Below are 16,727 nucleotides of genomic sequence, written 5' to 3'. Positions count from 1 at the left end.
AATTATAGCACTATAATTATCATAATGGCTGTCAAAGGTGCTTATATTCTGGTGCTTCTCATTGAAGCTATGCTTGGAGCTGCACACAATCAAGAGCTAAGGTATGCTCTGTTCAGTTCTGGACCTACTGGAGGTTTTGACTCATCAGGAGCTGTCCCAGCCATTGAGTTAGCAGAGGAGCTGATTAATGCTGACAACTCTATTCTACCCGGTTACAACCTCACTCACACACCTGTGGTTGATACAATGGTGAGTATAGTTTGCAGTAAAGGCTAGCGTAATTCTACATGAAGAATTCCAATTTGCAGTGTGATAGAACTGTTTCATTGAATAAGTACTTTGATGCCATTTCTCCACCCCACCCGACTGTGCTTGGTCTCCTGGGTTGTGGCTGCTCAATGGCCTCTACTCCAGTGGCAGAGATTATTCATCACAGCAGTATCTCACAGGTAGAGTCTAACGTGGTTGCTGTCAGTATTATCATAAGTATTGTATATACAAATTATTACTGAGATCTATACAATAATTGTCTTGATGTCTATACTTAGTCTATAGTAATCAATGTATTATTATGATATATTGCTTCTTTTGAAACTGCATGTCAGGCAATACCTAACTCTACTCCATATATATATACAGATTTCGTATGCTTCATCATTGTCCGAGTTGAGTAACAGAGAAAGTTTCCTCAACTTCTTCCGTACCTACCCCTCTGATACAATCTTCACTCCAGCCATAGTCAGCCTCATTCAAGAGTATGGCTGGAGGCGCATTGCTTTCATCACACAAGATGATAGTTTGTTTACCGAGGTAAATGCACACAACATGCATGTCATTAGATCTATACCTTGACGCGTAAATTCTATAAATGCATTTTTGGTATTTTGCAGACATTGGCACAAGTGCAAGATCCTTTAGAAAAAGCAGGAATTGAGGTGGCCAACAGAATGATCTCATCTCCACTCCCTATGACTGGAGGACTGGGTGCAAATTTTTTTGTAAGTAATGGAAGGACACTGTTGACATGGTATATATGTGTTCACATGTCTACATTTAGTTTGAAGACGAGGATTATAGAGTGTTTTTCCTCAATACCTACTCAGCTATTGGCAGACAAATCATTTGTGAGGTAAACTACACGATGGAATCAATCCGAATATGTACATAAAGTGACAAAACGTCATAATTATGCAGGCCTACTTGAAGGGATACACTTATCCCAAATATGCGTGGTTGACTTACGGCTGGTACCAGAACAGGTGGTGGACAGAGGAGGTGAACCCAGAGCCAACAAACTGCACTGACAACCAACTAGCAGAGGCCCTACACAGATCCAGTGCACTTCAGTTGCTGCCAAATCTTAATAAATTAAATTCTACAACTGATACTAGATTGGTGAGCTACATGGATATTGAGGTTTTAATTATCCCAAATGCAGACTCCGAGGGAATTTGATTCTTTATACAAAGGAAGGATTGCAGACTATACTCAAGACAACAACTACACATACACTTTATTTGCCACCGTGGCTTACGATGCCCTCTGGACACTTGCTCTCGCGCTGAACAGGACCAATGAGATGGTTGGCAGTCTGGAAAGAGAGGAGATATTGAACATGACTCGGTGTGGAGGGACTGATGAGGAGACTGGTGTAAAGTGGGAAGTGGTGTCACTGGAGAACTTCACCTACTCCAATCAGCTCATGGGCTGCATCATCAGGTGGAACCTGGAGAAAACAGACTTTGTGGGAGTGTCTGTAAGTCACTGCGTATAATTATAGCAACTGTAAAGTGTCCTCTCTTACACACTCTCAACATTTTACAGGGGAAAGTAAATTTTGATAATGATGGATCTCGAGTTGTTGGTGTTGTGGATATTTTCCAGTACCGTTTAATAAATAATGAGTCATCAGTAATATCTCGTGTATATTTCGGCTTCACCCAAAACATCAATGACTCTCAGGCGGATTTTTTTTACAAGAGTGGGGAGAGTAACATCACTGTGTTTCCAAGTAAGAGCAGCCAACAATTTCGCCCAGTGTTTATTTGCAGAAAGATAAAGATTCCACTTTACACCCAGATGATGGGAAGCGTTTATAATAGTGCTACGATTGTACTCATTTGAATCGAGCATTTTATTGCACATGCGTATATGCAGGTTTTGAAGGAGGAGTCCCACCAGATGGTAGACCAGTGCCTCAGTTTATCACATACAATTTTGCTCTTGTGATTCCCTGTTACATCTTCGCAGCTGTTGGCCTCGTCCTCTGTACGGTCTGTCTACTCTTCAATTTCACGCAAAGGAAAAAGAGGTGATAGCCATCATGACAACAAGCTTAAGGTTTCAATTAAGTTGCATTCTTGTAAACATCTATAGCATTGTTTTTATATACGCATATATATATATGCTCACAATTACAGAGTTGTGAAATTGACCAGCCCCAACATAAACTACTTCATAATTATGGGAGCTTACTGTCATTACATATCCATCTATCTGAGAGTGTTGCCAAGCACTGATTACACCTTCACATTTGTGAGATGTTTCGTAAGTATTATCAAGTATATGTATCTGCGCTGTACTTCTTGTTTATGACTCTTAATTCTTCTGCAGATTGTCTCTACTATAAATACAATTGGATACAGCTTGGCTTTTTCTGCAATTCTAGTCAAAATGGGGAGAGTCTACTACATTTTTCACAACCCGTCACTTGGAAAGAAGGTATTTGAAAAATCGTTCACCATGCAACGCTCATGCAACGTACATAATTATAATGTAGACACTGACAGACTGGAAGCTGGTGCTAATAGTAATGGGCATATCTGGAATTGGTGTTGTGCTAGCAGTTCTGCAAGTTACAGTGCCACAGCTTCAACCAATACCATATCCACTAAATGTCACTACAGACACCTTTTCAAGAAATGCAAGTAGACATCGGAAATTAATATGTGATTGAATCTTGATACAGATGTCATTGTAATACTATAATTAAAATTTTACACGTTTTATACTACCACACAGGAATTTGGTGAAAGGATAAGCGAAGTGGTATACCAATGCTATACAGAAACTATTCATACGATCTATCTAACAGTGACGTTTGTGTATCTAGCAATCCTTCAGATTATCGGAATTGTCCTCGCTATTCAAACACGCAAAATCAAGATTAAACTGCTGAACGACTCCAAGTACATTGCTGCAGTGATCTACATCTCAAGCATTGCTTTGTTCTTTATTGGAAGTAACGTCATAATTCCAGATCAGTTTATCAACATCGAGGAGGCCCTCTTCTCCGGAAGCATACTTGTTGGAACAACGTTCTTCCTGGCCCTCGTCTTTATTCCTAAGGTTCAATATATTCAGTACATGTGTGTCTGTCTATACTTGGGGATTGTACAGTTACAAGGATCATTTGGTATACTATACTATATATACCTAAAGGACATCGATATAATTTATAATAGCCAGTTGTTGATAGAAAAAGTTTTTTGGGGTTCCGCTTGTGCTCTTTTAATAATTGTGGTTATTGACCTAGAACTATCTTGTTGTAGAGAGTTTTTTGTTCATTTGTAGATGATCAGCTTGTATCGAGATCCAGAAGGAGACTTTGTGTTGAATCAGACTAACAATTCAGTACAAACTAACGAAACAAGCGTGAACCTTTTCAGTGGAGATGCAACGACTCAAATGAAGGAGAAAATCGTTGAATTAGAACACCTTCTGAAACAGTTTCAGGTTAGTTGTGGTATGTGCATTAAGGCAGGTATGGAACATATTCCCATGCAGAATGGCCGTACATTGAGCTGTCCAAGGTGTCATTCAGATTATCAGCCAAATGGCCACCAAAACTGACAATGGAACTATGACAGATATCGAAAAAGATACTACTAATTTCTTACTAGTTAACTCTTAGACTAAACAATGTCGTTGTATTTTATCATAGCTGATCATGAGACATTATATCATCGTGCTGATTTCCCATACAACAGTGCATGTGCCTCTGCACCCAGGCAGAATTGTTTAAATAGAACGAATTAAGTTGGTGGCCACATGCACGCATTGGACAATAATTATAAAACCACAAAATAAGTGTGGCCTTATCGAGGCTTGGGAATTACTGCTTGGCGCCGTAATTACATCTGATGTGGCCATGTCTGCCTTTTTATTAAAAACAACATGGGATATCAACGTAGATAGATTTAGCTCCTCTCGCTCTAGCCCTGGCCCTCACTCTAGCCATAGACATGCATAAGAGGAATGACTTATCTCTAAAGATGACATTTGAAGTGATAAAAGCTGTCGAAAAAGAACCAAAAATTTGAACAAGAAAGTTAACAGAAACGTTAAGTGTGGTAGGACACAATCCTAAAAAATAAGAATCACGTCAAGGTTGAAGGATTTGTATTTTGCAATGTTAACTTGCAATTTCCAGAAACGTTTTCCCTGAAGGAACGATTTTGATGGAGAAAGCTGAACGACTAGGTTCCGATAATTTTACGGCATCTAGTGGTTGGCTCACAGGATGGAAAGCTTAAAAAAACAGAGGATTATTAGTGGAAGTCTGGAGATGTCAGGAGTAACACTATACAAATCTTGAATTGGTTCGAAGTGTCTGCAATAGTACATTGTGGTTTCATGTTGTCAATGTGTGTTCATGTTACATGTATGTGCTGCAAAGCCAAAGGTGCTGCACCAATTAGTGTGACAACAATCAGCTTCCAAAAAGAGGGGTGGGGCTGATTGGCTGGCGGCCTCATAGCGTCTAAGATCTGTGGCACGGTGCAAGCATAGATACTGTACACCCTGGAGTGTACAGTATCTATGGTGCAAGCAAAATTGATCATAATTATCATGCATCCAGTAGAATTTATTGTAAGCACTCTAACACATAAAAAATTGTCCAGTAGTCTGACGTCAGTCTATCATCGGGATGATCTATCTTCAGCCCCGCCCCCACATAACTTCACGCTCGCAAGCATAGACTACGCCCTGAAAAAGCTTTTTATGGTAGAGTCTACTGTATGTTTTGCTTATACCTAGGGAGAGCCTTCAATTAACATGGCTATTCTGTTTATTATTCTCTTGCTTGGAGCTGCTAACAGTCAAGAACTGAGGTATGCTTTGTTCACTTCTGGAACCACTGGAGATTTCGACTCATCTGGGGTTATCCCAGCCATTGAGTTAGCGGAGGAGCTAATTAATGCTGACAGCTCTATTCTACATGGCTACAATCTCACTCACACACCTGTGGTGGACACAATGGTGAGCCTAGTTTCAGTCTGCTCTCTAGATTAACCGTATTTTGAACAGTGTGATAGAACAGGGTCACTAAATGAATACTTTGATGCCATTTCTCCACCCCACCCGATTGTGCTTGGTCTCCTGGGCTGTGGCTGCTCAGTGGCCTCTACTCCTGTGGCAGAGATCATTCACCACAACAGTATCTCACAGGTTTGTTAGAACTTGCAGCATTTCAATGTTAGATTCAACAATTTGCAACATTTCAGGTTTCGTACGTGTCATCTTCAATTGAGTTGAGTGACAGAAGTCGTTTCCCCAACTTCTTCCGTACCTACCCTTCAGATGCTGACTTTACCCCAGCCATAGTCAGCCTCATTCAAGAGTATGGCTGGAGACGCATTGCCTTCATCACTCAAGATGAGAGCTTGTTTACTGAGGTAGGCTAAGGGCATCCTTTGGTTGATAGACATTGAACATAATTATCTATGGCAGGCTCTAACGAGAGTAAGAGATCCCCTGAGGAGAGCAAACATAGATGTGGATATTAGAATGATCTCACCCTTACTCCCAATGATTAGACAAAGTATCAAAGAAAACAATTTTTTTGTAAGTTTACCTTTCAATTAGCATGTCCATGCTCTAAATGTAACTAATCACTTTACATGTTTTCTAGTTTGAAGATGATAACTATAGAGTTTTCTTCCTCAACACCTACTCAGCTGTTGGCCGACTAATTCTTTGTGAGGTAATTTATTTTCCAGTTTGTATACTTACTTACATTTAACTGTACAGGCCTACTTAAGGGGGTACACTTATCCCAAATATGCGTGGTTGACCTACGGCTGGTACCAGGACAGGTGGTGGACAGAGGAGGTCAACCCAGAGCCAACAAACTGCACTGATGACCAACTAGCAGAGATCCTGCACAGATCCATTGCACTTCAGTTGCTGCCAAATTTGAATGAACCAGATCTTACAACTGATACTAGATTGGTGAGTAGAGATATTGATCATTTTTATGTGAATTATGTGGAATTTGCAGACACCTGGAGATTTTGAATATTTCTATCGTATGAGACTTTTGCGAACTGAAAGTTTAATCAATAACTATAGTTACATATTTTTTGCCACTGTGGCTTACGATGCTCTCTGGACATTTGCTATCGCGTTGAACAGGACCAATGAGATGGTTGGCAGTCTGACAAAAGAGGAGATATTGAACATGACTCGGTGTGGAGGGACTGGTGAGGAGACTGGTGTAGAGTGGGAGGTGGTGTCACTGGAGAACTTCACCTACTCCAATCAGCTCATGGGCTGCATCATCAGGTGGAACCTGGAGAGAACAGACTTTGTGGGGGTGTCTGTAAGTAAACATTATGGAGCTCATATTTCTTATTGTGTATACAGCATGCATGCGGTGTATACAGTATGCATGCAATTTGCATTATTACTACTGAACAATAACAATTGTTGAGTACAATCTTTCGTCTTTATAAGGGACGAGTGAAGTTTGATAGTTCTGGATCACGAATTGTTGACAAGGTGGAGTTCTTGCAGTATCGATTAACAAACAGCACCTTGGAACGTGTGTACTTCGGTTTCACTGAAAACGTTAATGATTCGGAAGTTGAATTCTATTACAAACCTGGAGTAAACAGCAGTAATGTGTTTCCTTGTAAGTGTAGTTCACATTCTACTATACCCAAATTCTGTTGTCCAATCAAGTGTTGGTCAGTGTTTGTAATTGTCTGCATGTAAGAATTCAATCTGTTACTTAACAAACTGTTACACTACACTTACACTTTTCCCACGCAGCTTCTGAGGGAGGCATCCCACGTGATGGAACCCCAGTCCCTCAATTCCTTACATTTAATTTAGCTCTGGTGATTCCCTACTACACATTGGCAGCTGTCGGCCTTGTCTTCTGTACTGTGTGCCTGATCTTCAATTTTATGCAGAGAAAAAAGAAGTGAGTCATTAACCTGTAATGAAAGAAATAGCTATATTGTAAGGCCATGCACTCCAAGTGATACTCTGGTCATCCGCATAATGCGCACTATAACCATGTGGCACAAAATAGTGTGTTCATTTGCAAAAATTAATAATAATATTCATAAGGCGAAACAACGACCTTAAATGAATAAGGACAATACTAACTTCAACTTGGAGTGGCTTAAGCTATTACGCAATCTTGGCTGTTTTTTCCTTCAGGGTTGTCAAGATAACCAGCCCCAACATAAACTACTTCATCATTGTCGGAGCTTACTGTCATTACATATCCATCTTCTTCAGAGTCCTACCCAGCACGGAATATGAGTTGAATGCAATAAGGTGTTACGTAAGTGCCATTATACCATAATTATACTTGTGCAACTTGAATGATGCATGTGTCTGCTAAATAGGCTGATTCTCTATTCAATACGATCGGCTACAGCTTAGCCTTTTCAGCAATCCTTGTCAAAATGGGAAGAGTCTACTACATTTTCCACAACCCATCACTTTCAAAAAAAGTATGGCACATGCACAAAATATATAAACTAGTATTATACTATTGTCACTTAGACGTTGAATGACTGGAAGCTGGTGCTACTGGTAGTCGGTATTTCTTCTGTTGGTGTATTGCTGTCGATAATACAAGTTTCCGTGCCCCAATTACAACCAAATCCATCTCCATTGAGCCTCACTGAGGACTCACAAGACAAAAGGCGAAATGTAAGTCAATTAGTTTGTATTGTTGCCCAGTGAGTGGGCAGATCAAAGCAATCCAGTGCTCAGTATATGGCATGTTGCATCACTGCCATGGCTACCATATATTATTGCACTGGAATATATATATGCACTTGCACTGTGTGTAAATGCAGTAGATATCTTTAAGAGATATCCATTTGGGACTTATGCCCCACCATCCCACCCAATAACCCCTTTTATATTTTATAGGCTACTACTTTTATAACTACTAGTGGGAAGAAAACCTAAAAATTTACTATGGAATACAGCAAAACTAAATTCCTTCAAAACACATGTCTTTTATTACGATTTATATGACCAGTCAGACGAGTTTAACGTCATTAGGCAACAAGTTAGTTATTGCAGGCGCCCTCGTGCAACATGCCATATATTGCACTGGATGACATAATGCCCTCGGGGCCTGCGGCCCTCGGGCATTATATTGCTCCAGTGCATGGCGCAATATATGGCATGTTGCACTCTGGCTGGGCAATAACTATAATACTTATTATATGAAAGAATCACACTTGCTTTGTAGGAGTTTGGAGAAAGGATAAATGAAATGGTGTATCAGTGTTTTCCAGGAACCATTCAGACAATCTATCTGGTAGTGACACTTGCATACCTAGCAATCCTTCAAATCATTGGAATCGTCCTCGCTATTCAAACACGCAAAATCAAGATCAAGCTGCTGAACGACTCCAAGTACATTGCTGCAGTGATCTACATCTCAAGCATTGCTCTGGTGCTCATTGCAATTGTCACACTAGTGCCCGGAATTTATATCAATATAATTGAAGCCATCTTCTCCGGGAGTCTCCTTATGGCCACAACATTCTTTCTGGGCCTAATTTTCATTCCTAAGGTTAATTCGCATCATTATACTTTCTTGCAATGTCATGTATCGGACTTTTAAATTCACGAAGTAAATTTTAACTGCAGTGTTATTCGTATGTGTTGGTATCTATAGAAGTACTCACATGCATGTACTGTGTTATTGAAGTAAAAACTTCTATTGGCTCTCACGATGAATGACCCATGCATTCTTGCAGATGGTGAGTTTGTACAGAGACCCTGAGGGTGAGTATGTATTCAATACAGCTGGCAATACTCTGAATACCAACGAAATGAACCTAAACCTTGTCAGTGGAGAAGTGACAACTCAAATGAGGGAAAAAATTGTCGAGTTAGAGAGTCTTCTAGAGAAGAGTCAGGTTAGTTATGGCATGATGTGCATTGATGCATGGAGAGTGTTTGAGGCAGTCATATTCCTATATGCAGAATGGCCGTACATTGACCTGTTCAACTTGTCATCCTGACGACCAGCCGATTACCATAGATACTCATATCTCCAGTTCACCTGCAGATACAGGCTGCAGTATCATTGTCCTCAACACTGAAGAAATCGAAGAGTTCAACCATTGTTGACGAACAGACTGCTGATTATAATTATAACTGAGACACTCGTTATAAAACACTCGTTTAACTTTTTTTTTAAGCCACTTAAGAGTTGCAAGCAACATTATACAGCCCCTCCCCTATAGTTTTGCATCCTGACAAAATTGATCATTAATTATCTATATATAATTATTAGCAAGTGCATCAGTTCTGCAACTTAATAAGTCTTTACTCTTATGCAATTTAAAGATGTGTGTTACATCTATTGCATTAACTCTGCTACTAGGGTGCTTATTTAAAGCTGTCCATAGTCAAGAGCTGAAATATGCTCTGTTTACTTCTGGACCTACAGGAGGTTTTGACTCATCAGGAGCAGTCCCAGCCATTGAGTTAGCAGAGGAGCTGATTAATGCTGACAGCTCCATTCTACCTGGCTACAACCTCACTCACACACCTGTGGTGGACACAATGGTGAGTATAGATCTTCTAGATCTAGATCTAACTTGGACTAGATCAAATAAACTCAATTTGCAGTGTGATAGAACTGTGTCGCTGAATGAATATTTTGATGCCATTTCTCCACCCCATCCGACTGTGCTTGGTCTCCTGGGCTGTGGCTGCTCAGTAGCCTCTACTCCTGTGGCAGAGATCATTCACCACAATAGTATCTCACAGGTGCATGCATGGTCAAGTGGATAGCATGCGTATTGTAGTGATGTATAATTATAAGTAGCTATTAGTAATTTCTATAAGCTGAAGCTAATCAATTCTCTATTCTGTAAAGATTTCGTATGCTTCATCGCTGACTGAGTTGAGTAACAGAGAACGTTTCCCCAACTTTTTCCGTACCTACCCCTCTGACACAATCTTCACTCCAGCCATAGTCAGCCTCATTCGAGAGTATGGCTGGAAACGTATTGCCTTCATCACTCAAGATGAGAGGTTGTTTACTGAGGTATAACTAAACGTGTCATACAGTACATCTATGCATGCATGTGTCACAATAATTACTAAAAGCGTAAAACACCATAATTGCATTTTAAGTTTGTCACTTTGCAGACATTGACACAAGTGCAAGATCCTTTAGAAGAAGCAGGAATTGAGGTGGCCAACAGAATGATCTCATCTCCACTCCCTATAACTGGACTGAGTGCAAATTTTTTTGTGAGTGATGGAAAGGACTTGTTTGGGTAGATTAAAACATTACATCCCTTTTTGCTCAGTATACTGATGTCATGTTTCCGACGTCATATATAGTTATTGTTTTTTTACGTATGCCACAAGCATACACTTTCCCACAATGCAAAAGTGAAGCGTCAAGTCTATTGCTTCCTTGAGTAGCAGAAGCAGATACATTGATAATCTTTAGGAAACCTATATATAGATGTTACGACATCCAGATACCTAACACACAGGATCCACAAAGCTTTTTAGTCACCCTAGCTCAAAAGAGACTGATTTTTTTTCTCACTATGCCATTTTAATCAAGAGTATGCGCCACATGTTTCATGGCGACACGTAAGCAACGTTGAGGTTACAATACAATTAACAGCTATTGTGTATTTGCCATAAATGGCACAATGCATTTCCACAGTGCACAATTACTACTGTGTTTTGCAAGTTGCTTGTCATGTGCACAGTAAATGGGCGTTGTCTATAGTACTACTGTGGTTACTAGATTTAATCAGACTCATAACTTTCTTTATGTCCTCTCATCTGTCTCTATATACCTGTAACTAAAACAACTCCCATATACTGGCTCAAATCAACAGAGGTATAGCAAGTCAACAGAGTACTGCATGTGCATAATTATACACTAACAGCTTAGCTAACTAAGTTAGCAAATTAATTTTTTTTGCTGAATAGACACATTCACTTTACTACAGACTCAGTAGTACCAAGAGTGCATAAGAAGAGAAGAGTGTCGAACTACTGATACTTCTACACAAACACTGTGCACAAAGTAACATGACTCGCACGTGATAAAGTATTGTAAATTTACTAGTAATCTCCTAGTAAATGTTAATCGTGACGTTTTTAGGGGTGTGGTAATCGAACAATTCTAGCTAGTTGTTCCCGTTCAACGTTCAGAGCTTGTGGAGCTGCTCACTGCACACTGATAGGAGACGATCTCTTCACAAAAATCATCTAAATAGAGACAATAGTCGAGTTGATCCTCTTCACTTGCACTGTTTACTCACTATTAACAACTTTTGTGCGTTGCGTAATTATGCGCAAACGTCATCAATTGCGAGTTGCTCACGTGCAATTGACAGGATGTCACGTTACTTTGTGCACAGTGTTTGTGTAGAAGTATCAGTAGTTCGACACTCTTCTCTTCTTATGCACTCTTGGTAGTACTATAGACAACACTCATTTACTGTGCACAATGACAAGCAACTTGCAAAACACAGTACTTAATATTCACGTGGTGTGTGCTTTGTTATTTTTGTAGTTTGAAGACAAGGATTATAGAGTTTTCTTCATCAATACCTACTCAGCTATTGGCAAACAAATCATTTGTGAGGTAAATGGATTCCAATGGACGTGTTATACAATTATGTACCATACGCAGGCCTACCTAAGGGGGTACACTTATCCCAAGTATGCGTGGTTGACCTACGGCTGGTACCAGGACAGGTGGTGGACAGAGGAGGTGTACCCAGAGCTAACAAACTGCACTGACAACCAACTAGCAGAGTTCCTGCACAGATCCATCGCACTTCAGTTGCTGCCAAATCTGAATGAATTGAATGCTACAACTGATACTGGATTGGTGAGCTCCTCGATATTTCAATCTGAGGCCTTATAATTTAATTATTGCACAAATACAGACACCGAGGGATTTTGATTCTCGCTATAAAAGAAAGCTTGGTACTCCACAAGCTCAAGACAACGACACGTTCATCTTTTTGGCCACCATAGCTTATGATGCCATCTGGACATTAGCTCTCGCGCTGAACAGGACCAATGAGATGGTTGGCAGTCTGACAAGAGAGGAGATATTGAACATGACTCAGTGTGGAGGGACTGATGAGGAGACTGGTGTAGAGTGGGAAGTGGTGTCACTGGAGAACTTCATCTACTCCAATCAGCTCATGGGCTGCATCATCAGGTGGAACCTGGAGAGAACAAACTTCGTGGGAATCTCTGTAAGCTTTATATAGCAACTCAATCCTAAACATTATACCTTTCACCTTTCTATAGGGGCAAATAAATTTTGACAATGATGGATCTCGAGTTGTTGATATTGTTGAATTTTTCCAGTACCGTTTAATAAACAATGATTTATCAATACTATCTCGTGAATATTTCGGCTTCACCCAAAACATCAATGAATCTCAGGCGGAATTCTTTTACAAGAGTGGAAAGAGTAATATCACAAGTAAGTGCGGTCAATAATGTCTACGTTTTACAGCCAGCCACTAGGCAGTGCACAATTATATGCATGTCTATAATTATAATGCTTGTAATACGCATAATTGCATCACATGTAGCTTTTGAAGGAGGAGTCCCACCAGATGGTACACCGGTACCTCAATTTGTCACGTACCATTTAGCTCTTGTGATTCCCTATTACATCTTGGCAGTTGCTGGTCTTATCTTCTGTACTGTGTGTCTGGTCTTTAATTTTACACAAAGGAAAAAGAGGTGAGTTGACAGCTATATATACAAAGCAGTGTTTTATAAGCACATGCACGTTTGTCTTACGCTTACAGAGTTGTCAAGATAACCAGCCCCAACATAAACTACTTTATCATTGCCGGAGCTTACTTTAATTACATTGGCATCTTCTTCAGAGTCCTACCCAGCACGGATTATGAGTTGAATGCAATAAGGTGTTACGTAAGTACAGCTACATTTGTGTTTTCTATGTAATAATTATGCTCATCTTCATTTTAACAGGCTGATTATCTGTTGAATACAATCGGTTACTCCTTGGCTTTTTCAGCAATCCTGGTCAAAATGGGAAGAGTCTACTACATTTTCCACAATCCGTCACTTTCAAAAAAGGTATGGCAAACACTCATGCGCATGCATGCACAATAACTATAAAAACTATTGTCATTTAGACGTTGAATGACTGGAAGCTGGTGCTACTGGTACTCAGTATTTCTTCTGTTGGTGTATTGCTGTCGGTCTTGCAAATTTCTGTGCCCCAATTACAACCAAATCCATATCCATTGAGCCTCACTGAGGACTCACAAGACAAAAGGCGAAATGTGAGTCAAGTAGTTTGTGACATAATAACCTTACTACGGGTTAATTCACAAGGTATTCGAAATGTAAGTCAATTAATAATGTTCGTGTATTGATTGTTTGGATTATGAGAATATCCATTAATTTGTCTCTGTAGGAGTTTGGAGAAAGGATAAATCAGATGGTCTATTACTGCATTTCAGACACCATTCAAACAATCTATGTGGCAGTGACACTTGTATATCTAGCAATCCTTCAAATCATTGGAATCATCCTCGCTATTCAAACACGCAAAGTCAAGATCAAGTTGCTAAACGACTCCAAGTACATTGCTGCAGTGATATACATCTCAAGCATTTCTCTGGTGCTCATTGCAATTGTCACAATAGTGCCTGGAATTTATATCAATTTAATTGAAGCCATCTTCTCCGGGAGTCTCCTTGTGGCCACAACATTCTCTCTAGGCCTAATTTTCATTCCTAAGGTACGTACATGTATGTACTGCATAATTGTGTACGTACTTTCTTACATGGATCCACCTTTATATGTACATATACCTATAATTAATACAATCATGTTGTTTGTATCTATGGAGGTCTGCTGGACAGGTGTATAATAAGTAAAAGTGCTGAATATCATGACTGTACAGAATAACTCGCATGGATCTAGATCTAGATTTTTACTCTCATGATGAAATGACCATGCATTCTTGCAGATGGTGAGTTTGTACAGAGACCCTGAGGGTGAGTATGTGTTCAATACAGCTGGCAATACTCTGAATACCAACGAAATGAACCTAAACCTTGTCAGTGGAGAAGTGACAACTCAAATGAGGGAGAGAATTGTCGAGTTAGAGAATCTTTTGAAAGATTGTCAGGTTAGCAAACCCTATATAGTATATTCATTCAAGTTGTTTGAGGCAGTCATGTTCCTATAATTATGCAGAATGGCGGTAAGTTGACCTGTCCAACTTGTTATCCTGAGGACCAACCGATTACCATTGATGCAAATAGCTCCAGTGCACCTGCAGATACAGGCTGCAGTGTCACTGTCATCAAAACTGAACAAGTGGAAGAGTGCACCCCCTGTTGAAGAGACAGACACACTATAGTCTATAGTCTATACTCCAAACACTTACTTTTTCTTGTGCAACCCAAAATGAATGTTAGATACAGTGTGTTCATTCACTAAAACTTGTAGGAGCTGAGGGCCTGTATTTACTATCCATGCATGCTGCTGCATATTTATATAGGCTCAAAATTGAAAGCAGCTTGTTGATCTCGAGCATCAAGAGCATCAAGCATAAATTATATATAAGGAGTAATAAATGCTGTGAAAGTACAGTAGTAAATGTACATCCCCTTGAGTTGTGTGAAAAGTCTGCAACAGTCTGTAAGGCCATGCAGTATTTTACTTTACTTTGGATTTTTCTGATGTGTGGGTGGACTAAAATAACACAGACAGGTAATCACTATGGGGGGTGATCAGTGCCAAAACCTCCAGCTCTTTTTACTTAGTACTAAAACCATTTGCATAGTGAAGTTCTACATACAAATGACTCTCTTATTTGCATGGTGAAGTTCTACATACAAATGATACTCTCATCTGCATGCATGGTGAAGTTCTACATACAAATGATACTCTCATTTGCATGGTGAAGTTCTATACATACAAATGATACTCTCATTTGCATGGTGAAGTTCTACATACAAATGATACTCTCATTTGCATGGTGAAGTTCTACATACAAATGATACTCTCATTTGCATGGTGAAGTTCTACATACAAATGATACTCTCACATTTGCACGGTGAATTTGCTAGACTGGAAACTACTCCCCCTTTTCACCTAAGAAAAGGCTCAGGGGAGAGAGTAATCTTTTTTAACTCCGTTATTGGACATGCCCACTTATGTGACCAAAAAGGATTGCCACATGAGCGGGCGTGTCCAACACGTAGTTATAACGATGATATGTTAATTAAAATGTCCGTCTATACTATAATGTTAATTGTGTCCTCCTTCATATATGCCGCTATAAATTTACAGTTGTCCTAGGGGCATGCATGCGTGAAGAATGTCACGCTCCCACAATGTTAACGTCCTAACAACTCGCGTGCCACCACTCATGCACGCATGTACTATTTCTGTTGCTATATAGCCTCGAGTATAAAATACATTTCTGACGGTCTGGGATCAAAGCTGAATAATCACCCAGGGCCACACATTATGCATGTAGTTATAGTGGTTTGTTCTAATTATATTCCAACCTTCCCTTTTTCATCCGAGCCCTTCCTTATAGATGAAAAAGGGAGTGGTTTCAAGTCAATGCAAATATATATGAGAGTGTCATTGTAAAACTAACAAAGCTTATCATTTGCCATGGCAGCGTTATTTGCATGTAGAACTTCTCATTTGTACGTAGAACTTTCATTCGTGTGTATATAGAACTTCACCATGCAAATAAGTTATATCATTTGTATGTAGAACTTTCATTTGTATGTAGAACTTCACCATGCAAATAAGAGTATCATTTGTATGTAGAAAATCACCATGCAAATAAGAGAGAGCGTGTCATTTGTATGTAGAACTTTACCATGCAAATAATTTTAGCACTAAAAAGAACTGGAGGTTTTGGCACTGATCACCCCCCATAAATCACTACATTGTAGTTGCAGTGCTCTTGGAGTATAACACCTGCAAAGGTATGGAAAACCACTGTATTGTGGCATGAGTTGCCATGTGATTCAGTCCATGCACCCACAAGGCAGCTCATTGTCTGCCCACAAGGTGACTCTCATTGTCTGCCCAAAAGGTGACTCATTCTCTAAATCTGTGTTCAGTCAGAGGAGGTCTATGTTACAGTCCTCAAAACCTGTTTGACATAGGGTTAGGGTTAGTGGTTAGGAGATTTGACTGTACACACCATTCAGAGGTTCACTGAGCAGACAATGAATTAACTACCATCTACCACTGTACATGCAGTGGATTGCTGCACTTGCAATACAGAGCTCGTAGCATTTGCAACAGAAAATTGCCAAACAGCAGATGAATTTCATTATACCAATAATAATTTCAATCCCTAAGCTTGCACTTTTATTACTTTAGCAGAATCTCATTGAACCTTTGCTTATTCCTGAACGTATAATTATAGGTATATAAAT

At 39.7% G+C, this 16,727-nt stretch overlaps 3 protein-coding genes across 3 annotated transcripts; all 3 read left to right on the top strand.

The window, feature by feature from the left end:
• The first annotated feature begins 24 nt into the window (after nt 1-24).
• On the top strand, nt 25-3,948 carry LOC135338962 (gamma-aminobutyric acid type B receptor subunit 2-like). Its single transcript, XM_064535054.1, has 15 exons — nt 25-249; nt 309-449; nt 640-810; nt 891-998; nt 1,058-1,129; nt 1,195-1,395; nt 1,439-1,756; nt 1,825-2,011; nt 2,158-2,311; nt 2,421-2,547; nt 2,614-2,721; nt 2,780-2,923; nt 3,022-3,348; nt 3,574-3,735; nt 3,787-3,948. The coding sequence occupies exons 1-15, from the start codon at nt 25-27 to the stop codon at nt 3,850-3,852; spliced, it is 2,511 nt and encodes an 836-aa protein (XP_064391124.1). The 3' UTR covers nt 3,853-3,948.
• Nucleotides 3,949-4,955: 1,007 nt separating this feature from the next.
• LOC135338717 (gamma-aminobutyric acid type B receptor subunit 2-like) lies at nt 4,956-9,573 on the top strand. Its single transcript, XM_064534771.1, has 15 exons — nt 4,956-5,262; nt 5,311-5,451; nt 5,508-5,678; nt 5,734-5,847; nt 5,915-5,986; nt 6,034-6,234; nt 6,284-6,604; nt 6,739-6,916; nt 7,057-7,210; nt 7,453-7,579; nt 7,644-7,751; nt 7,804-7,953; nt 8,507-8,833; nt 9,021-9,182; nt 9,250-9,573. The coding sequence occupies exons 1-15, from the start codon at nt 5,059-5,061 to the stop codon at nt 9,394-9,396; spliced, it is 2,577 nt and encodes an 858-aa protein (XP_064390841.1). The 5' UTR covers nt 4,956-5,058; the 3' UTR covers nt 9,397-9,573.
• LOC135338716 (gamma-aminobutyric acid type B receptor subunit 2-like) lies at nt 9,507-14,743 on the top strand. Its single transcript, XM_064534770.1, has 15 exons — nt 9,507-9,837; nt 9,901-10,041; nt 10,151-10,321; nt 10,426-10,530; nt 11,822-11,893; nt 11,942-12,142; nt 12,201-12,518; nt 12,574-12,751; nt 12,864-13,017; nt 13,086-13,212; nt 13,273-13,380; nt 13,440-13,589; nt 13,724-14,050; nt 14,282-14,443; nt 14,512-14,743. Exons 1-15 carry the CDS (start codon nt 9,616-9,618, stop codon nt 14,656-14,658), a joined length of 2,583 nt encoding a protein of 860 aa, XP_064390840.1. The 5' UTR covers nt 9,507-9,615; the 3' UTR covers nt 14,659-14,743.
• Nucleotides 14,744-16,727: the final 1,984 nt, after the last annotated feature.

This window comes from Halichondria panicea, chromosome 7 (assembly GCF_963675165.1).
Source record: "Halichondria panicea chromosome 7, odHalPani1.1, whole genome shotgun sequence".
In the NCBI taxonomy this organism is placed as follows: Eukaryota; Metazoa; Porifera; class Demospongiae; order Suberitida; family Halichondriidae; genus Halichondria; species Halichondria panicea.
The sequence above is the reverse complement of the archived record's forward strand: the minus strand, read 5'-3'. Positions and strand labels throughout refer to the sequence as shown.